This window comes from Python bivittatus, unplaced genomic scaffold, assembly GCF_059951505.1.
Source record: "Python bivittatus isolate LINGU-HERP-01145 unplaced genomic scaffold, Pbiv_v1 ctg000080_np1212, whole genome shotgun sequence".
NCBI lineage: Eukaryota > Metazoa > Chordata > Lepidosauria > Squamata > Pythonidae > Python > Python bivittatus.
In genome coordinates this window covers 50,034,155-50,057,588 of record NW_028277035.1, presented here as the reverse complement: position 1 = coordinate 50,057,588, position 23,434 = coordinate 50,034,155, and the positions used below count along the sequence as shown (strand labels likewise).

Sequence of the window (23,434 nt, the reverse complement as noted above, 5' to 3'; positions counted from 1 at the left end):
ATTTTCTTATTAGATTTTAGAAACCAGAGATGGGCTAAGTAAGGTTTCCAGTGGCCAGGGTCAGACTTTTGTCTGTTAAGGGTGTTACACAGATCTTTGTTGTATCTGTTAATGCTATTCTTTGGTCTACATCATACCTACCTCCAACTCTTTTTTCCTTTTTTTTCTATTGACCTTAGCCTAAAGTTGGGGGGAGGAATGTTTAGAAAATACAGCTCTTAGAAGCAGAATGGAAAATGTGGCTTCTTTGCATGTTTACTCCAGTAACAATTCAAATATTTTGATACAAAACAGTACTCTATAATATTTTCCAATTACAGTCTTCTTCCTACACCAGTTAGCCATGGTAGTAGCAAAAACACAGGTAGGTATTTTATAATGCTTGTCCTTTAGAGTACACATGGCTACCCCATTTTAAAACTTACCTCTGCAACCCCAAAATTTAGGTTATTACTTTCTTTTTAAAACATAGATTGCAGTTCTTGAGTGCGTGGTATGAGATGGCAGAACACCATCGCTACTGGTTAATCAGAAGAATAAAAGAGGAACACATATTTCTGGTCTGCAGGCTGTGCTTCTGCTAATAAGATAAAAAAAATAAATTAAATAATAATAAGTAAATAAAGCCAAACTGATTAAAAAAAGCTTTTATCTGACATGTGGTGCTGTTGTATCTGTATTGCTCTTTTTTTTTTTTTTGCTGTGCCAAATTGTCCTTGCTTAAGTTAGATATAAAGGTCATCAGAATAAATGGCAACCATGTTTCAGTCCAGTATTTTACTTCTCTCACGGCTTAAGTCTACTTAATCTTTTTCTTACATTCTACTTCACTTAAGGTAAACAGGTACCAAAAATACAGGGCACCTTCTCTTTTAATAAATTGTGCACAGGAGAGAATTTCTACAGATGAAACCTATCATGCTGAAAATGTCCTTTTCTACATGTCTCTTAAAGATGCAGGAGTTCTATACTCTTTTGTATTCAGTCACACCGATTCCAGCTACAACAACCCTAATACTCTACCTTGATAAACTGTTTCTGTCTCTATTGGAACACACTTCAGTTTTAGTCTGTTTAGTATTTAATGCTGCAGTGCTTTACTTACTTGGAAGAATGTACCATTGCATTCCAAATACTCTCAGAATTATATTCGCTGTGAGTGTGTGAATGTATACACATATACACACCACTTAGTAACTACTGGCAAATGCTGGGCACAACCTTCTGTTATCATATTAGATATAGATAGTCCCTGGGCTAAGAACGCCCAGTTTAAGGACAACCCATAGTTAAGAACGAAGCCTGTTGTAGCAAAATTTGAGTTAAATATACAATGATTCGAGTTAAATACACAAAGGTTGGAGTTAATTACACAATACTACTTATACAATATTATACAATACTGTTCCGGCTTACATACAAATTCGATTTAAGGACAGACCTTGGGAACAGAACTTGTTCTTAAACTGGGAGCTATCTGTAGTTTTATCTAAGTGAGACTGCATTCGTATGCACTTTTATTTGAACATTAATCAGACTGAACATAGTGAAGCCCCAAATAAAAAGACACACATTGACCTTGTGTGACTGACGCACACATTTACACTCCTACTCCATAATGGTAATCTAAATTAACAGGTTCAGTCACAAATGTTCTTTTTGCATGCAGGATAAGTCTAACATTGATTACTTGCAAATATGAAACCAGCATATCAAAGCAATACATTTTCATACAATGTCAGCCATAATACTAGCTTTGAGTAAGCTGTGGTGAGGTAGACAAATAATAATAGGCTTCTGTCCCTTTAATGGTTATTTAGTTAGCATATATTGATTTGAATGGTGGTTTTCAGAATAACAATCTTTGTGCAAGAAAATTGTAATGTTCTGAATTTTTCATTTCATTTTCTCTAGTTATAAAGGGGAACCTTGTCTTACCCTTTGCCTCCAACTTAAGCAAGCAGCATCTCAGACTGACTATCCAAGGACCACAGGTGTATTATAGAGCAGAATGCTTACTTTTATTAAACTAATTGGTCTGACCCCAAAAGAGAGTTAATGAACTCAACTAAAAGCTTTTGGTTAATAAGTCTTAGAAAGGATCAACCTTTAGGGACGTGGCCTTCCAAGTGTTTCTGAACTTCAACTCCCAAAATCTCTCACTGTTGGCCATGCTGCCAGGGGCAACAGGAAGCTGTGATTCAACATTTGAAGATCCACAGTTCTTCACCTTGCTTACCTCATATTTTTCAATTGTGTGCATTCCATCTTTGTCAGTTATAAACATTTTGTTATTTCTTTCTATGTAGTGTTCAGGCTGATAATTTTCCTATGATGAATTCTCTATTTAAAACTTGCTGAATTTATCTGTGAAGGACAAATATTCAGAAGTCAAATTATATGTTTTAAATAGAGAAAAAATAAGTTTGTTAGAGAAATGCTGAGAGGCAGACTTCACATATACCTTATACAAACAAATCCTAAACAAAATAAATGCCATCAATTTTAATAAAATTGACTTTTGCATAATTGCTTACCCAGGGGTAAAATTTCATATATTGCAGCGTTTTATATTTTCTGATGAGCTTGTCTGATCATTATTTCTGAGGCATTCTTTAACAATAACTATCTCACATTTTATATAAAATATCTACAGTATTAGGCTTTGAGTTCTTCTCCCTATCACACAACCTGCATTTTTTTTCTGCTGCTTTCTCTGCTGCAAGGCAAGGTTGCTCATGACCCAAAGGTTTCGTGCAGTTCCTTACTCATTCTTACTTTGTAGCCCAGAGTACTTCTGTATAGGTAGGGCCCAAATTATTTACTTTTTATTTGGGGCCAAGCGGGGGAGAGAGAATGTAAAGAAGCAAAACAAGTGAGAAGCCTTGCAAAGGCTTAAGGTACTCTTTTTTCCTGTTAAGTACCAATGGTTTTCCCCCCTCTGTTTGGGGGATTAAATTCCCTGCAGAAAAGCAACAATAAAAGAATTGGAATTTTGAAGACATTATGATGTCTTCACTAGTCATGATCCCTGAAATCCTCAGAAACTCAAAATTGCAGAAAATGTCTGTTCTCCTCTATTCAATTCAGACATGCTATTGTTTCCCCTATTCTAATCCAGATTCTTTGGCCAACTATTGCTCTTTTGTTCTATCCACAAATTCTGGCTTATTCATCTTATTTCGTTCTCTCCTTCATTTCTGTTCTTGAAACACTCCCCTCTTGGCTTCTGCCTTTTATTTTCCACTGAAATTGCCTCACTCAAATAATGAACTTTCTTTTCCCTGCCAAAATCAATTATACAGTCTTCATTTTTCTCCGTTTTTGTGCTGTCTTTAATAATCATTGTCATCTACTTTAATCCATTTTCATGCCTCAGTCCTCATAACTCTCTTCAACTTCTCTTTTTCACTGTTCTTTCCAGATGCATCAGGACTATAATTTCCAGGCAGAAAAGCCAATATCCATGCTGGCCGAGGGCATTAGGCTAGAGAAAGCTGCCGCATAGCAAACCTTTTTGTTTACTTTGTCTTCTGTGTTAGAATCCCTCCGTCCGTGACCTTTGTCCTCCCCTTACACATGTAGAGAAAGGACAGTCAGCACATAGTTCTCCAGATGTTCAACTATGACTTGTATCAGTTCCAGCCAATATAGCTAATGGTGTGGAAATTTGTTAGTGCATCAATATTGAAGGGAGAATTTGTTGTCTGTTCTTCTTATAGAGCAAAGACACTGAATTATGCCTTTCTAGCCAAAACTTGCTTCATTCATCTAATTTCACATTTGCAAATGTCTTTCTGATATTTGCATTCAGATGTTGGCTCAAATTCAATATACTCAAGTCAGAACTTATCATCATCTCTCTCCCAAGTTAACCACTGAAAAAGCTTTTTTTTAACATTGTTTTTCACTTTCAGTATGTCACCAGATCATTTCACTTAGCACTTATCAACTCATATAATCTACAGTAATGCATCCTTTCTAAGAATCTCAGCTTGTACCATTGCAATGACCTCAGCCATCCAAACAGTTTCTAACCCTTCAGTTTATATTTTTCTTTCTGGCTTTATAAACTGTCTAAAATGTCCCCATGATGCCAGCGCTCTACCTACATTTATAATATTTCTCAAAGCCTACCATTTCCATAAAAGTTTCCCTGTATTCTAATTCTAGCCACATGTAACTAAAACAAGTATACATACTCCTTTTAAACCCTGCAGCCATTTTCATGACATCATCACAAAAGCTTCCAGTTTTCATTTGGATGAATTGCTCATATAGATATCTGAATCGTGACTTATTTATGCCTAACTTTCTCAGCTTGTCTTAATAATTTGGATATAAGTAATATGCCTTTTAAAATAAAGAAGACAGCTTGTACAGATTCTAAAATATCTGGGATTACATCTTTCTCTAAATATATCACAGTATGTTGAATTAAATATACCCAAATGTATAGATACAATTTTAGTAGATATAACTTGATGGTTAAAACTCACATTAAGTCTTTGGGGTAAGATTAATGTTATCAAAATGAATATTACATTAAGATTTTCAGTAGATATTTTATACATATACATTAATGAGATTTTTTTATGGCAAGCTAAATCCCCTAGAATATATTTGGCTAAATTAAGGCTACCTTATGATGATTGGGGCTTTAACCTTTCAAATTTTCAGCTGTATCATTGGGCTTTTATTTTAACATCTCTATTTTGGGGGGAATGTGATGATTAATCCCCTCTTTGGGCCCATTTGGAGAGCAAGTAGGTAACATCTTTGAAATCCTGGAAAGATTTAGGGTACAGAGAGACTAAACTGGGATCTACACTTCCTATTTTGAAAACTGCTAGGCATATTTGGCTATTAATAGATAAGCACTTACTGTATGTTTTGATCCCAGATCATATAGTGGGGAGGGCATTCTGTTGGAATACTTAGGCTAAACAGGACATTAATACTTTAAATCGGTTGATTTATAACAGTTCTTTTAAAGATTTTGAGAGATTGCATTTTGAGTTTGAGCTACCTGCAAGCAATACAGTTGGAATCAAACAGTTCACCTGGGCACTTTATCAGCCTTTGAGGTACCTGAAATTGTGGCTTCCTTAAAGGATGCAACACTTGAATGGAAACTAACCATTCAATTTTATACAGTATTAAAAAGTGAATTGAAAGTATGTTTGAACTGTGGAATGAAGAATTAGAATATCCAATTTTATAGAATCAATGGATCAAGTTGTTAAAAAATGTAAAATATACTTATGATTTAAAAATGAAGTTAATTCATCAGGAAATATGATTTCATGTTTATTGGACCCCTCAAAGAACGTTTAAAAAGGAATGAACATTACATTTCTTATGTTGGCAGTATAGGATATCTGAAGATTCTTTAACTCCTATGATTTAGTCTGTTCTATTATAGCTTTGCTTTGGCTTAAAATTGCTACATATATGATAGGTAAAAATCTCAGTGTGATGATGAATTATAGCCCTAAAACGTGAAATCTGTCATCTCCTGAAGAACTTTGGTTCTATCAATCCTGGGTTGTGACAAAGAGGATAATTCTATTTAATTACAAAGAAATTTACTCTCTTGATTTTAATATGAATATGAATTTGTTATCCATTTTTGAAAAGTCTGTGTTCTAAAAATGAAAAGATGACACAACATATTCTATATGATCTAAATTTAATGACAACAATTGAAGTACTATATCGATTTTTTTTCAGTTATTTTTCTCTTTTTTTGACACATTTAGTTTATTTTAATCACTACATTAAATGGGGGGGCAGCGTTCACTGTATAGCCACTCTTGTTGGCGGTGATGCAGAATTTTTTGTACTGTACTTCATTTAAAAAAAAAATTAAAGTCACAAAATCTGTTCCAATTATATAACTAGGTAATTTTTGCCTCCTTTCCTGTGACCTTCATTGTATTTGTTTCTAGGTTATAAACCTCGAAGCAGGGATCTACCTTTTCATCACTGTTTGCAGACCGTATAATTAGTACAATTCAGATGAAGAGTATTCATTTAAAGTGACATTAAAGGCCAATCACTAAATCTTGTGCAAAGATAGCTCTTTCTAACATTGTTTTATTGGGTTGAGGATAATTATCAGTGCTCTACAGATGGCAGGACATTATTCTGAACTACTTTTTAAAATATGTAATTTTTCATATTTCCAATTAGGTGCGAGCAATGCAGCGTCCTCCGCTCGGAGTGAAATTGGTGATTGAAGCTGTTTGTATTATGAAGGGAGTCAAGCCCAAAAAAATAGCAGGCGAGAAACCAGGTTCTAAGATAGATGACTACTGGGAGCCTGGCAAAGGTCTTCTTCAGGATCCAGGGAAATTTCTTGAAAGTTTATTTAAATATGATAAGGTAAGTACTTGAAAGGCATTTATTCTCAGTCACTGACACACAGACATACAATTTTGTTTCCAGGGTCTTCTCCTACTTTTCAGGGACAAACAGTATATTTTCTGTCCCTGACAAAAAAGGTGCCAAAATTGCTCCTCTTTTTTTAGCAGCAGCTTGATCTGCAAGAAACAGCAGGTGGAGCGTTTCAAGGCAATTGGCAATAATTCATACTATCTCCTGTTATCTGTAGATGGAGCTGCTGTTATAACCAAAAGAGCAGTGGTTGTGTTAAAAAAACACAAAAAGCTTGGTAACTTTAAACATCTGGGTAATCGTGGAATCTAAAAATGTTCAATTTGTTTTCTTTTGTGCTACTTTTCTTTAATTAATAAAACCTGAAGTTGGTTAATATGCATGTACTCCAGAGAAATAACACATCTACTGTGTTACATTTTCAAGCAGCATTACCACATCTTTTCTCAATAATAATTAAACCTCAACCTAATCCAGTGTACTTGGTAGGAAGAAAAAATGCATTCACCACTCACCATTCCTTTTTTTTCTTTTTTGCCTCTGTGACTTTTACATATGGACAGCTATTGTTATGTGCCCCAAATAAAAATGCCAGCAAAATCTCTGGGAATCAGGAACTCACACTGCTCAACTAAAAAAAGGAGGGGAGAGGGGCAAGAGTTGCAAACCCTTGAATTTTTCCCTGGTTCAGATTAGAATTCAAGCGGAAACTCCTGTCTCTCAGGACAAAAACTTCTAAATGATAGTTTTTTGCAGAGATGCAGAACTCTCACTGCATTATTTTCTCATGGTCATAATGCCATCTCGAAATAACATATAGTAGCTGACTTCACTCAACCCAAGAAATTAAATTATGCTTTCTTATTTATGACTTAACAAATGTAGTTTGTAAGCATGGTTTATGATTCAGTGTGTTTAAACCTTGCCAATTGGAACAGCCTGCAGGCTGGAGTCCTGGGTGCTCCATTACTGGAGGTTTTCAAACTAAGGTTGGACAACTATTTGTTTGGGATGGTCTGATGATTCCTACCCTGGTCAGGGGGTTGAGCCAGAAGACTTCCAAGATCCCTTCCCTATTATTGTTTTTTATTACATAACCCATGATTATAAAATTATGATTAAGTAATGTGTTAGGAACACAACTGTTGCCTTAGCTTGGCTTCCTAACCATTGCCTTGGCTTGGCTTCAAGTGGAAAGGGACTAACACAATGAACTGTAAGGTTCATTATTATATATCTAACATATTTTTATCATGAAGTCTTGCACTGTTTCTCCTGAGCATTCAGATCTTCCTCCTTCCAGCATTCATAAGCATTTTTTTTCCTAAAAAAACTCATTTCAGGATAACATTGCAGATACAGTGATTAAATCCATCCAACCATATATTGACAGTGAAGAATTTCAGCCAGCAGTTGTAGCTAAAGTCTCCAAAGCCTGCACATCAATCTGCCAGTGGGTCAGGGCTATGCATAAGTACCACTTCGTGGCAAAAGCTGTGGAGCCAAAGCGCGTAAGAATTATTGCAGTCCTTTTTCAAAGTCATATAATGTATACCACTGCCATCTTCTCTGCTTTAGAATCTTCTGAAAAAGCTTTTAAAAAGCAGCAATTACTTGGTGTTCACAAATATTTCCATTTCCATAGCAAGCCCTGAGGGAAGCTGAAGAAGATCTACAAGCCACACAGAAGATCCTTGATGAAGCCAAGGAACATCTCCGAGAAGTGGAAGATGGCATTGCCCATCTTCAGGCTAAGTACAAAGGTACTTTAGCCACGAAAGAGGAACTAGAGATGAAGTGTGATCAGTGTGAGCAAAGACTGCACCGAGCTGACAAGGTAAGCATAATCAAGTTGTAAGGTTGACTCATTTGAAAAATACCACTGGCATTTTTTTCACTTGGAATTGTTCAAGCAAGGTAGGATATAAATTCAACAAATTAAGTCAAATCAAATCTTAGCTTCTAGCTTTTATGCAATGATGATAAATAGATTGCTCCAGTTATACTGTGGAAACTCAGAGTTGATTTTTACAGCTAGATTTAACTATGATTAATCACACAAGCTGAGCTGCTTTTTAATCAGTCCATCAATGCATAGTTGAAACAGCGGAGCTTTTGTTTTGAAAAAAATCCACCTCCAGGCAAATGCAGCGATAAATCCTTTGCAGTACTTACTCATTTGGACTATTTGAGAGCTGGAGTAAAACCCTTCTATCACAAGCAACTACAAAAACAATGAAGCAGAACACCAGTGGACATCTATCCACCTATCTATTCCGAACCAGTGGGAGATTGTGAGAGCTGGCATTCTGGCATGCTGATTCCAAAGCATCTCAGTCCTGACAGAATTCAGCTGAGATGGCTTAGAGTCCAGCCAGCATCTGCACAAGGCAGGGGCAGCTTAAGGCTGCAGTGGAGAAGGACCTGATAGTGAGGAGCACTATGAGTAACACATTTTCTATCCCTACCAGTCTCCTTCTGATTTTTTACCATCATAGACTAACACGGTTTTCTTCCTACAAATTCTTTTTCCTTGGAATTTTTACACTGGAAAAAATAATAAAATGATCTATTTCCACCGAAATATATGTCTGCCAGGAAAAGTTTTCAACGCCCAATTTACACTTATTTTATGTTGTTAGTTTAATCATGTGGGGGATTGAAGCCTGATGTTTCATGTTCTATGTTGCTTTTAAGAAGAAGGTGTCACGTGTTGCTTTCTTGCATTTCCTGTTAGGGTTTTCTGCTAAGAGACGCTTCTGAGGAAGAAGTAAAATAACACAGTATATGTCTCTTTTCTTTAGTTAATTAATGGTCTGGCTGATGAAAGAATACGTTGGCAGGAAACAGTGCAGAAATTAGATTATATGATCAACAACATTGCAGGAGATGTTCTAGTTTCTGCTGGCTTCATTGCGTACCTAGGCCCATTTACGGTAAGCAAGATAAATGTCTTCTTTTCCACAATATCTGAGCTTTATGTTGAATAAAGCTGGCCCAAGGGGAAAAATCTGTATCAGTCAACATTGACCCTATAGCTGTATACCAGGACAATATATCTGCTGTCCAAACATTAAAAAAGAATTATACTATAGACACTTGTGTACAGATGAGCCCTTCCATACACAAACCCCTGGGAAGCAAGCCATTCCAACCAAAAAGAACCCTGGCCTACTATTCCTCTACATAGTCTCACCGCCTTCAGCTCCCAGTTCATTTTCTGGGAGGTCAGATGAGATGGTGGGAAGTCATCCTACCATTAAAAACAAAGGGTGGGAGACAAACAGTGAATGTGAGTTTGGGTTTCTCCTGAAGCAATGAATAAAGTCTCTTTCAGAATAGCTGGAGTTTAGACTGTTTGCCACAACCCATCACTGGTCTGTAGTCACTAAGGTGAGAGCACTAGTATCTATTGCACTAGAAGCAAGGTATTCCCTGTGTGTGATACACCTCATTATCTTTCCCCTTAAATTGCACCATTTTCAGAATTACACAAATATACAAAGTTGTTCTTGCTATCCAAGTATCTTTCATACATTGATCCCCCCCACTTTCATGGGGGTGGAATCCATGGTTTGCTATTGTCAACGTGTTAGACCTAAATTGTTATTATATCCAGGCTTGCTATTTTATCTAAATTGGAATTGACTATGGTTAGCAATACTAAGAAAGACTGCAAACTCAATTCAAGCTGTGATTTCTAATCATGGTTTGGAAATAATTCCTCATAAGCTCTAATTATCGAGTTGAGCTTATGTTTACAATAAAAATCTGTACATAAAAGGGAATATGCAAAACCATAATCTATAACATTTGAATTGAACCATTGTATGAAGCTTCCTAAAATAGTTATTCCTATTGAGACTACTGTATGCTCTAAAACAGGCAAGCGTATTGCCATCAAATCTCTCCTTCAACATCAAGAGTCGGCTACAAGTAACTGAAAAAAAATAATTTAATTAACAATAGTGGTGATTTCATATTACTGATAGATTATTTTCCTTTGTAGGGTCAATATCGCATATCCCTTTGTGAGGAATGGATAAATAAGCTAGAGTTATATAATGTTCCACACACTAAAGAACCAAATCTGATAAGCACGCTTGGAGACCCAGTGAAAATCCGATCATGGCAGGTAATCTTAATATGCATACAGACTAGTTTTGTCATGTATCAATGCTTTGAACTGCTGTGTATTTTTTTTAGGCACATGAATCCTGAAGAGTGATCATACAAAAAGAGCAGTTCATGGCTTCAGGAATTCTATACGTTCTACTTGACTGGAAATATTCAAGAAATTTACACTGAGAAGCAGCAGTTATGTTGGTGCCCCCCCAGCTATTTGGGATTGTGATTTCCATATCTCCTAGAATTGTTGTTTGCTGGTTTAACATCCATGATGCCTCCTTGAAAGACTCTATACTGTTATCTCAATATACCAGCTGGGCATCAGTACATTGGGATAACATTATGTGAATCCTTATGTACAGAAAATCTCTTATAAGGTTTGCTTGGACATACTCAAGAGTAAATCAGTCAAAACAGAGAAATAAATTATATCTGGACCATCTTAAACCTAAATTATTCATTTCATTCAAAAGAGCTTAAGGTCAGGTAAGATGGTAGTCTTCCTATGCAATAGGAACATTGCAGTGTTTCTGGAAAATATGGGCACCTTTTCCTTTCATAAAGCTCTGCTGGCTCCTATCATTCACGTGGACCAGCCAGAGTGTATCTTAACTGAGCCACCATATTCTTCAATGCTGTGAGGATTAGAAATATTTGAAACAGCATGTCCAACTCTATAAATAAAAGCTGAGCAGCCATGTCTTCAGTTACTCTGTTGTTCTCAAAGCCTAATAAATTTTTATAATGAATCAAAGGATAACATTACAGTGTTGGGCAAAAAAAACAAAAACAAAAAAAAACACCTTAATTTGTGTAGGTTACAAGATTTAGCATATCTTTAGGCACAGCATGTGTTTTTGCCAGTGTGGTTTTGTTTAAGATGGAAAACTTTGCATTTATTATTTAAAATCCTGTATGTTCTTCATATGCAGATTGCAGGTCTGCCTAACGACACCTTATCTGTGGAAAATGGTATGATAACACAGTTTTCTCATCGCTGGACTCTTTTTATAGACCCACAGGGACAAGCCAACAAATGGATAAAAAACTTGGTAAACCTTCTCCTTTTGATGTTATTAAACACATTCATTGATATCAAAGGAGTTTTTCTAGTTGACATTAAAGGCTTTTTCCTAAAAGGCTTGTTATTTATCTCTTCCTCTTAAAATACTTAACTTACAAATGACAAACAGTAGAAAATTATATTCTGCTATGACTGAACTACTGATTATTTATACTATATTTTTATTTAATCTGTACATTCATTTTTATAGTTTTTTTTTTTTACTTTCCTAGGTGCAAAACCTTTCTAGAATTGTTAAGGCAGAAGATCAATTTCACCCATGATCAAAGATCATGGTGATGAGAAGGAGTAGTATACAGAGTGACTGTAGATACTTTATTTGCTACTATTTATCAATTATTTTACTCTTCACTGAAATCAGTCTTCAGAACTTCACATTGGCATAGTTCTTTGTTTTATTCACTGTTTCCTGTTATGTTCATTGCAATATCAAAATTTATGTCACTATGTTGATCCTTTCTCCCCACATACACACCCATTCTAAGCAGCTTCTTCTCTCTTATTCCCTTCCACATTCACACAAATCAGGCATCTGGTACCTTTCTTTGTACCCTGCTGTTTTTCAGGAAAAAGATAGTGGGTTAGATACATGCAAGCTCAGTGACCGGGACTTCCTGCGCAGCTTGGAGAATGCTATTCGTTTTGGAAAACCATTTCTCTTGGAGAACGTGGGGGAAGAACTAGATCCAGCTCTTGAACCTGTGCTGCTGAAACAGGTGACTTTGTGTGTGTGTGTGTGTGTCATAAAGTTAACAGGGATAGGCTGTTTCTCAGCTGCCAGCATTGGGCAAGCAGGTCTAAATTAGTATTAAAATTAGGATAAAACTAGATTCTACCCCACCCTCACATCTTTAAGGCCTGCCTGTTGTATTCTTTTTTGTGTCATCCAAGACCAGGATGGTGCATATTGCAGCTGAGTTTTGTGCAATAGGAAATTCCGTAATTTTTTCACTACCTGTTATTTTTTTCTCTGTAACAGTCCTCCACTACTTGCCATTCCCCATCATTTATAACACAGAGGAAAGGAAGATGCAACGAATTTATGCTAATATTGATTCTGCACCAAGTAGTTTACAATGATATAATTTATTTGCAAATGGAGTAGGATGCGAGATTCACACTGAGATGTACAAATTATCAGTATTCTGACTGTGAAAGAATCTATCAGAACACCTGGGAATCAGACATTAACTTTTGACCATGAACCTCCTCACCACAAACACACAGATTGGTTCATCCCAAATGATACTCTCCATGCACTCTCTTCTGAATGAATTAGATATTGCTCACTGTGAAAATCATGACAGACATACATTTAGAAAAAAATTTAAGCAGATAAAAAATAAGCATGGAAAAATATAAGAAACAAAATTAAGAAAAACAGAAAAGATAAAATGCAGTAGGTAAAAAAGAAAATGAAATTTTTAAAAAGTGTCTTCCGATCTTCCTTACAGCACTTCTAAACATACTTATTGTCACTCCTCCCCTGTCAAGGTTGAAAATCATGATATTAAAAGTAAACAACATTGCTCCTGCATCGCATTCTCTCTTGTTCGTGTTTCCCTGCCATATAGACTTATAAGCAACAAGGTAGCACAGTGCTGAAGCTGGGAGACACAGTGATTCCATATCATGATGATTTCAAGTTGCATATCACTACCAACCTTCCTAATCCCCATTACACTCCAGAGTTATCAACAAAGCTTACCCTGATTAACTTCACCTTATCCCCCAGGTAATGTCAACTTACTGCTCTCCTGTGTTAAATATTTACTTCAAATTAAAATGTTGTGCTCATTGATGGATAACTAAAATATGCTTTTTATTTTCATTTTACTCTTTGCACACTTTGCTTACTTGCTTACCTAACTACAGTGGCTTAGAGGACCAGTTGCTTGGTCAGGTGGTAGCTGAAGAACGCCCTGACTTAGAAGACGCTAAGAATCAGCTGATTGTCAGCAATGCTAAGATGCAACAGGAACTGAAGGAAATTGAAGACCAAATTTTGTACCGCCTGAGCTCCTCTGAGGGGAACCCTGTGGATGATCTGGAGCTCATCAAAGTATTGGAAGCATCCAAGCTAAAAGCAGGAGAAATTCAGGTGCCTACTTGTATCCCCATCTCAAACACCTGTTTCTTTTGACTTAAGATGAATTTACATTTTCTTTTCTTTTTAAATCTCCTCCAGGCTAAAGTAAAGGCAGCTGAGCAGACAGAGAAAGATATTGATATCACTCGGCTGGAGTATGTGCCTGTGGCTGTCCGTACCCAGATCCTTTTCTTCTGTGTCTCAGACCTGTCCAACGTTGATCCCATGTATCAATATTCATTGGAGTGGTTCCTCAACATATTTCTAACAGGAATTTCAAACTCTGAAAGAGCAGGTATTTTGAATGACTCAAGACGTATACAATATCAATCCTTTCCCATCCAGAACATCTTGCTTCCTCACAGAAGATCAGCAGAGACACATTTTATATACACAGGACAGTGTAGGTCTTGGCAAATAAAATGGATCGTATCCATGATCAGAATGACAATTTATACAGTACAGAAGGGATTGAGTATTCATATATGCCCGTTCCCTCTCCTGCCTCCATTGAAATATTATTAATATTAAGGTGTCAGTAGCAATGATGGTGGCAGCATTCAGTCTGCAGAAGGTGTGCTATGTCCACATGGGTGTTTATGGTATATGTTCACATGCTATTTGTTTTTTTCTCACCATCCTAAAAGCTGCTCCTATGATTAAAGCTCCAGATGGATGCACACTTTTAAAGCACTTGGTATCTATGAGTTTTTAAATGACCATAAGGATGAGGCAAAATTCCAAGGAACACTGTTGCTGGCATGGATCTCTTTTGGATAATAAACTCTCCTATGGTAAAAGAACTAAGATTTTGCTACAAGTCTGCATCATTTTCTGCATTGTTTTGTAAATTATTGCTTTCAGATACACTGAAGAAGCGGATTGCAAATATCAATAAGTACCTCACCTTTAGCCTCTACAGCAATGTTTGTCGCAGCCTCTTTGAGAAACACAAGCTCATGTTCGCATTCCTAGTGTGCATCCGAATCATGATGAATGAAGGCAAAATAGACATGGTGAGAGTAATGACATCTTCTGTTAAGGGCTTAAAATATGACTGTAACATGCATCTAAATAAGGAACAACAGTCTTTTTATGTTTAATATATGAAAAACATCAGTTGATGGAAATAGTAAATCAGATTATAAACTGGAGCCTTCTGGAAGAAAATTAGTGAGAAAATGAGACCAGTGTCCTTCACAAATGGCATTCGGAGCTTATGCCTAGCTACCATGAAATAGGTCTTTTATACGTTGCTAGCTAGAATAGAAGGAGTATGTATCTGCATTTCAAGAAGTAATAATTTCTACTAATCATGCAAAGTACAATGTGCTCTATAGCCTGAGTCACCAAGACTCACGCATACAGACAATACCCTACATGTTTTTCTAATTTCAACATACAGGATGAATGGCGATACCTTATTTCTGGTGGCACCATAAAGATCATACGAGAAAATCCAGCTCCTGCCTGGCTGTATGAAAGAGCATGGAATGATATCCTGGCCTTAACCAACTTGCACAATTTCTCCACATTCGCAGATGATTTTGTGGCAAACTTGTCTGGGTTTCGCACAATTTTTGACAGTCCTGAACCTCACAGGTAATTTTACTTTCAGTCTCCAGATTTGCTACAGAGACTTATTTTTGTCTGGCTCAGTCACACCCTTATTCCACGCACTAGTTAAAAATAAAGTATCCTTTGAGTCAAGTGTGAATCCTTGTGACTTCATGGATATGGGGATGTGGTTTTCTTGGCAACAGTATGATTGTGGTTTGCCATTATGTCTTCCAGAATAGAATTTCAATTTGCCACTCTAATCTACAAAATGAGATTCTCTGATAATCTCCTAACCAGGTCTGATCCTGCTAAACTTTCTGGGATCAGCTATAGTGGGCTACGTACTAGCACATAGCTGGACACAGTGATTTTCTTAAATAAAACTTGTTGAAAATAGTAATTCTGCTCAGAAAAGTACTTGAGAAATGTCATCTACCTTATCAACTCTTGTCTTCTAGTCTTAAGTCTAGACCTAATGTAGCCCCTTCTACTCTTGCAGGGAGCCTCTGCCTGGCATATGGAACACCAAACTGGATTCTTTTCAAAAGTTGTTAGTCCTGCGCTGTCTGCGTGGGGACAAAGTCACCAATGCGATGCAGGACTTTGTGGCTGCTAACTTGGGCCAGAGCTTTATTGAACCACAGGTAGCTAATAGTGGTTGATTGTGTATGTAGAGGCAGAACGGTGGAGGTGACAGAGTTGATGCTTGACAAGACTTTTGCCTCCTAATCTGGTCATGTGTTTTTCTTTCCCTGCCCGGCCCTACTCCCCACAATAGATGAAAGTGTAGAAAAAGGAAGTTCTAGGCATTGACAGTAAATAAAATCACCCTTTTTTACATTTCAGACTGCAAACCTTTCAGTGGTATTTAAGGAGTCCGCTTCTACCACCCCCTTGATATTCGTCCTCTCTCCAGGCACAGACCCCGCTGCTGATCTTTATAAATTTGCTGAAGAAATGAAGTTTTCCAAGAAACTCTCGGCAATCTCTCTTGGACAGGGACAAGTAAGAGCCTTACACAGAAGCACTTACCCTTTCAAGCAAAATTTACATGTCCAGGCCACTTTATGTTCATTCTCTGAAAGGCTGTATAAAGTAAATTCCTGCCACAATCATCTTACTAATTGGCATATAAGCTACAGGCATGCTCAAATGCACCAGTGCTTCTTCATGTGTAAAAGGGAATCTGAGTCAAGTGGTATTTGAATCCATCTCTTTCCCCAGCATTCAAGAGCACTGTGTACTGACCTCTTATTATTGTTGTAGTTCAGGCCTATTTCATATATTCTCCAACAGTAACTTATGAGATGCGTAGCTAAGCGTTCTCTGATTCAGCATCTTAATTTAGAATACACAGAATATTTTGTTGTTCTTATTCTGCAGTGATTAGGCATCAAGAACCTTTCCGATCTATTACAAAATAACACACTGTCTACTGGTAGATTTCAGTTCTATTTCCTGCCTGGACCCAAACTATTTTTTGCTTTAGCCAACATTTTATGCTTGGGTTTTTAAATTTCTTTTCTAATTACTGCAGTTTCGATAAGCCTTTGAAACTTAAGAAGCCCTTGTTGCTGAATTTTCTAGAATCTCTAGATTTGGAGAATAAGCATGTCCCCCTGAATTGTACCTGATGGTATAATTCTGTGTTGTTGCTGTTCTTGTTTTTTTTTTTTTTCAATGCTTATATTAATTGAATAGAGTAAAAAGCCAAAAGCAAAAAAATAAACTATTCTCAAAGTTGTAAGGAAATAAAAAATTGGGAAAGTAAAAAAGAAAAACCAAAAGCACGCAGGGTACATATTTACATAAATGGTAGCTATATTTGATTATTATCATCCATAGTGAAGCTCTATTGATAAGTAATTTGTTCATATGTTACTAAGAAGGTAATTCTGCAAACTGTTGTTTAGTTGGGGCCATGTATCTATCCTTCCAATGCTGAAAACAAGTCAAGTGGGTAGGGCACAGAGAATTCACATGCTTTGTTCAGGTGTCAATCTCTATGTTATTATTTAGGGACCCCGAGCAGAAGCCATGATGCGCAATGCTATGGAGCGTGGGAAGTGGGTCTTCTTTCAAAATTGCCACTTGGCTCCAAGCTGGATGCCTTCTTTGGAGAGACTCATTGAAGGCATTAACCCTGATAAGGTGAGATGCATATGTACTTAAATGTTCTCTCTTTAGTAATTTAGTACTGAAAATAGGTTTCCCCTTGTTTGGGAAGATCGTGGCCATCTAGGCCAGAGGGGAGGCTGCAGATGCTTGGGGTCCCTGTTGCCCTTCCCAGATTTTAACTTTTCAATTTGATGGCAAACTTTGTAACAGCTTTTTCTGTAGGGATAAGGAACAGTATAGGTTTCAAACCTTTGACAGATTTAAGGCATTTTACTTTTTAAAAATCCATGCACAGATAGCCATGCACTACCCAAAAAAGGACAGAAATTTCAACCCCATTGCCTCTGTGCTCTCCCCCAACCAAAAAAAGCCATGCAGTCATTCTCCTAGTGCAGAAAGATTGCTTATTTCTGACCGAGGCATAAAGACGCTGGTCTGATTTTACATTTCTTGTACCAAGAATGAAAACTGTTTTCTTTCCAAGGTTGGAAAGTGTTAGTAAATCAAGTCTTCTTCAATCACTGGTTGCTAACTCAGTGTATACTTTTAGCAAGAAAATTAAGTATATCCAGAGCTTTTTTTAAAAAAAAAAAGGTTTTGAATATTCATAGCATGTAGAGGGATAGGAAGACTATCTTAATTATCATCTCTTTTTTTTTATCTCTTCATGTTTTCTAAAATAGGAGCTCTTTAGGAGAAAAATCTTATTTTTTTCCCACCAAAGAGAAACATTTCCGTATGTCTGTTCAACAAGGATAAACACTTTTCTGATGAGAGAGAAACCGGATTCCAGTAGAATTTTTTTTTTTCTAAAGTCAGAAAAATGTAACTATTTTGCTTTTGATTACCTATTGCATGCATTTCTACCATCCAGGTTCACCGAGATTTCCGACTTTGGCTCACCAGTTTGCCAAGTAACAAGTTTCCAGTGTCCATCCTTCAGAATGGATCCAAGATGACCATTGAGCCCCCTCGAGGAGTTAAAGCTAATCTGCTGAAGTCTTACAGTAGCCTGAGCAATGATTTCTTGAATTCCTGCATCAAGGAAAGAAAACCTATCCCTGCCCTACCCCCAGACCCCCCACAAAACATTTAGTTAATGTCTCTTCCTCTGACAATTTTGGTTTGTCTAGAATGGGTTCAGTGTTCCTTTCCTCTCCTACTGTGGAAGTAGTACACAGGATACAGAGGAACATCTTGGGTTCTGTTGCTTATTCTAACTATTCATTCAATATTATTTTATCTGTTTCTCCTTAGTGAACAGTTTATCATAATGGAGATGTATTCCTTTGGTTGGAATGGAGTTAAGAAAAAGGCACTTACCCTTTCATTCTACAGTCTGAAATAGGAACTAAACACATGTACACACACACACTCATATGCACACACCATAACATTTTAGTTGTGGTCTTTTAGAATCACAAGAGATTTTGTGTGTGTGTGTTTTTTTTTAGATTGCCGAGTTCAAATCCTTGCTCCTTTCTCTTTGTCTGTTCCATGGCAATGCACTAGAAAGGAGAAAATTTGGACCACTGGGTTTCAATATTCCTTATGAGTTCACAGATGGAGATCTACGCATCTGCATAAGCCAGCTGAAAATGTTTCTGGATGAATATGAAGAAATTCCTTACAAGGTAGGCTACCTGGATTTGCAAAGTATGAAATGAAGCATAAGAATTTATGAAGGGAGAGGATTGTCCTGGTTTTTTGCAAAATCCTATTTTTGAATCCAGATAGATCTTTTGCAGAAATATCATTTTTAAGCTATATATTGCTTTTATCTATCTTATTTAAAATGTTTGGTTTGTAGCATTTCAAGTTCACAACAGCAAGAAGTGGCATAATAAAACTGTATATGGAATACAGGTGCTATTGCCTACCTAATGGAATAGCACCCCCCTTTCTACCTCAAGAGACAGCAAAAATGATGAAGTGGTGCCTCAGTGAATTTGTAAAAAAAAAAAAAAAGTGCAATAAAATGGGTAGCTTGGAGAAATTAAAAAAAAAAGCATTTAAAAACATTTCTGCAAATGTAGCCATTATGCTAGAGAAGTACCATTGATGTAGCCTTGGCAGAGATTAGGGAACTAGACCTGTGAAAATGCAAGAAAGGAGCTTTTAATTTAGAGTTGGTTGCTTTGAAATGATAATAATTACGAAGGTTATAACCTAATGTGCAGTTTTCAGGTATGCAATATGGCAGTAAACAATTATTAATAAACAAAATTTGAAATTGTATAAAGTCAGGTTAATAGCTGCTAAAACCATTTGTGACAAGAACAAAGTCATCTTTGTTTAATAACATGATGAAGGCAGTGTTTGAGATATTTGGTTGTGGTTTGGGCAAATCTACAGGAGACTTCTGGGTTTTCACCTGGAATTCAGTGTTGTGGAAATCTGGTCAGAATATTTTCCTTTTCAGAAGAGGTTCTAGGTATTTGAAATGTGCAACAGAATAAGTTGACCTGCACATATGTGTATTTCGATACTTTATCTTTGTAAACAGCATTAAGTTTTTCAGAATATATAGATACATCCAGTAAGACCTGCCCACAGAAAGGGTCTGTTCATTTGTTATATATTGAATTTTATTGTTAGCTGATGGTATTTTCATTTGAAAATATTGAATATAAATACAATTAATACTTTCTGTGCTCTGGTCCTTTGAAGGTTTTGAAGTACACTGCTGGTGAAATTAACTATGGAGGCAGAGTGACTGATGATTGGGACAGACGCTGCATTATGAATATTCTGGAAGATTTCTACAACCCAAGTGTTCTAAATCCAGAGTTTTCTTACTCTGAATCTGGTATCTACAGGCAAATTAATACCACTTATGACCTCAATGTAAGTTAAAAAAATAAGTAGACAAACTGGCCTTGTCTAATCTGAGATGACTAAACAGAGTCAGACCCTAATGATACTTGAACAGAAAACTACTGGGAAATCCCAGAACTGAAGGGATGATTGGAAAGTAAACAAAAGCAAAACAGACAACCAAATGGAAATGGGGAACCACTTCCATGTGATTGCCAAAAAAACTATGTGGATGTTGATGTGTCTGTGAAAGCCCCAGGAGTCCAGCTTAATTGGAGCAAAACCTTTGGATATACTATGCAAAAAACTAAGTTTGTTCTTGTTTTAAGCATGCTGTGGTCAACATAGTTTGAATTATAGGTTCAAAAGTTCTTTTTGTCTATCAGTTGGTTAAATTCCTTCTTAAATGAGAATGGAATGAAATTATACTGTGGTGGTATCGTAGGCTGCAGAAGCCCCTTCCAAAGTATAGATTTTGAGTAAAAACTAGGGTGACAAACTTAACTATGTGTCTTCATGTCATATTCATGTGCATATCATGGTTCAGTTAGCTGTGACTGAAACATATGCTACTACACTTACTGAACAGTTTCTTTCCTTTCTGCCTTCTCTGTTAAAAATATTCATCCTTGTCCTACATCTTGATTTGCTCCCCAAGGGATACATCCTGTACATCAAGAACCTTCCCCTGAACGATATGCCCGAAATCTTTGGATTGCACGACAATGCCAACATCACCTTTGCTCAGAATGAGACCTATGCACTGCTTGCCTCAATTATCCAACTTCAGCCAAAAACTACAGCTGCAGGAGGGCAAAGCAGGGAGGAGGTTTGTACACTTGTTACTTGTAGCTCTTATAGGTGGGAAGAGGGGATTGACAAGTATGTGGGCAAAAATTTATGGTCAGAAGCCAGAATTTAGCAAAATGAGGTTTCCAGTGATGAATAGCTGAGGTTTATGATTGGCACAGCTGTTGGACATGACTGAAGAAGAAATTATGTAATGTAATTATTCAACATAACTTAAGTTGCATAATTTTTCAATCTTCAGTGTTCACTATTTCTTGGAAATGCAGTACCTGGACTCTTTTTTTTTTTGGTCACAAAATGCTGGTCATGGGATCCCGTGCTTTAAGAAGTTATGTACAAATCCAAATTCTAGAAATCAAGTCATTGCTACTGAAAGGGAAAGAAGGGAGTTGTAGGTTATATGAACCCAAAGCCCAGTTGCAATTCTGAATGTAACCCAGGTGTTCAGAAGATAATCTCACTTCCTTTGGGTTGAGGAAAACTCTTTCTGTCATCCAATATTGAGATTCCTCTGACATTTTCTGCCCGCAATTCTGTCTATTGTCTAGATTGTAGAGGAGACCTCAAATGACATATTGCAGAAGGTGCCTCAGCCCATTGATTTGCATGAAGTATTGCTGAAATATCCTGTGTTGTATGAGGAATCTATGAACACTGTTCTGACACAGGAGGTGATCAGGTACAATCCATACATTGACTTAGCTCTCTATATTTTGATAAAATGGTCAATTAAAACTAGTAGAGGAGTAGTTGTCAGAGACAGGAAAATGGGTACAATAGATCTGTAGGCATTTAATGAGATAAGAACCACCTTTTCACACCATTTCTGACTGGTGCCTGCAGACTTTCTCTGTTTTCATCAGAATGACAAAAGCAAGGTTGCATCTTTTGGGTGTGAATGCAACATTGTGATGCATCTGGAAAGTAGCAGAGCTTCTGTTGCCATGCTGTGATGCTCCCCTCTTGTTCCCCACCCCATGTACTCCACTGCTTCTGATGCTCAAGAAAGCAAAATTCCCTTTGGGTTGCCTATACAAAACATTAACTGAACAGTTATCTGAGACAGCTGAAAAATGGTGATGATGGTAAGAAAGGTTATTTTTACAATTGCAGTATAAGTTGGAACATCTTCCAAAATCAGACTACTTTTATGAATTGACCCATTGTATGGGAAGGAGTAGAGTACTTTCTGTAACCATAACCAATATAGTCCAATCTGAGACCTGATTGTATAATTTCCCATAATGTATAACTCTTGTGAAGCACCACACTGCTGTAGTTACCTGAGACTGAACAGATAGTACAACTAAATTGGGTTGAAACTTGTTTTCCACCCCTTTGGCTTTTCTGAACAGTTGCATATCTTACAACTGAATACTGTTAGAGCTTAATGTGTGTTCTGCTGATATATAAAGGGACTCTGAATGAATAAATAATGCTAAAGTTTGGTACTTTTTCATTTATTTCAAAAACAAAATCATCCAATGTGTGATGAAGTAATCACCACCCTAGTTCAGTAAATTCAATTAAAGGGATAACTAGGGTCAGTTGTGCAAATATTTAATTAAATAATCTGGCTTGTTTGGAGCCAGTCCTGGCCTACCTTATCAACTTTGGCTCCCCTCATCATAGTGAGGTCTCACCACACAGATTCTAGAGCATATAATATTCCAATCAAAAGAAACTTCTGAAGACTAATGCTCATCAGTTCAGAAAAGGTTACAAAAAGATTAATGAAGCTCTCAGATTTCATCGGTCCAGTCTGAGATGAGATGTAGTCTTGAAATTGAGAAAAGCAGCTGCTCAGTGGTGGCCAAGAGACCAGCTGTTTGGCAGAATCAATCAGTTATTTGGTGTTAGCATTCCTGGTGTGCCTGGCCTCCGGTAGGCAGAGTCCAATGGTGACCAGTGGCCCAGGGAGATCTACAACAGGAGAAGGAGTAGGCCAATGATTGGGGTGAGCCCCATCCAGCACGTGGGGAAGCAGCCATCTTACATTCCTGATGAGGAACTAAAAGAACAAGAAAGAGCCACTGAGACTATTGGCACCAGTGGAGTTCTTCATGTCAGAGCTGCTCGATGGTGAGCAGATTCTGAACTGGGGTCTTAACAACTGGCTGTGAACCTTACATGTAGACTGGGAACAGCTGAGGTGGTAGGCACCGGTTGTCCCTGTGAAAGGTGGAGGGGAGGCAACAACATCCCTCTTTGGCCATCATGACATTAGAGGGGGATTAAAACACTTTTTGCCCCAAGATGAGTCCCTATGGGAGGGCATTCCAATTCTGGGTGATGTGGTGTGGGTGTTTTGAGTGGGTGATGGCTAGGGCTGTTGAGTGTTGAGGCCTGCTGAATGCTCAAAGAGGAGTAGTGCCCAGCAGACTGGCCAACTGGGACATACAGAACTGAATATCTCAGATTGCATGAGG

At 37.2% G+C, this 23,434-nt stretch overlaps 1 protein-coding gene across 1 annotated transcript in view; it reads left to right on the top strand.

The window, feature by feature from the left end:
* Window positions 1-23,434, top strand: part of DNAH1 (dynein axonemal heavy chain 1) — a 158,679-nt gene that overhangs the window by 124,264 nt on the left and 10,981 nt on the right. The window contains exons 55-74 of the mRNA XM_025167399.2: window positions 6,196-6,387; window positions 7,743-7,910; window positions 8,045-8,236; window positions 9,204-9,335; window positions 10,409-10,534; window positions 11,460-11,579; window positions 12,178-12,327; window positions 13,186-13,346; window positions 13,487-13,712; window positions 13,800-13,995; window positions 14,565-14,716; window positions 15,106-15,302; window positions 15,760-15,904; window positions 16,107-16,265; window positions 17,280-17,411; window positions 18,253-18,427; window positions 18,837-19,012; window positions 20,049-20,225; window positions 20,854-21,024; window positions 21,554-21,684. Of these exons, the coding sequence (XP_025023167.1) occupies window positions 6,196-6,387; window positions 7,743-7,910; window positions 8,045-8,236; window positions 9,204-9,335; window positions 10,409-10,534; window positions 11,460-11,579; window positions 12,178-12,327; window positions 13,186-13,346; window positions 13,487-13,712; window positions 13,800-13,995; window positions 14,565-14,716; window positions 15,106-15,302; window positions 15,760-15,904; window positions 16,107-16,265; window positions 17,280-17,411; window positions 18,253-18,427; window positions 18,837-19,012; window positions 20,049-20,225; window positions 20,854-21,024; window positions 21,554-21,684 (3,278 nt within the window). The remainder of the gene's footprint in view (window positions 1-6,195; window positions 6,388-7,742; window positions 7,911-8,044; window positions 8,237-9,203; window positions 9,336-10,408; window positions 10,535-11,459; window positions 11,580-12,177; window positions 12,328-13,185; window positions 13,347-13,486; window positions 13,713-13,799; window positions 13,996-14,564; window positions 14,717-15,105; window positions 15,303-15,759; window positions 15,905-16,106; window positions 16,266-17,279; window positions 17,412-18,252; window positions 18,428-18,836; window positions 19,013-20,048; window positions 20,226-20,853; window positions 21,025-21,553; window positions 21,685-23,434) is intronic.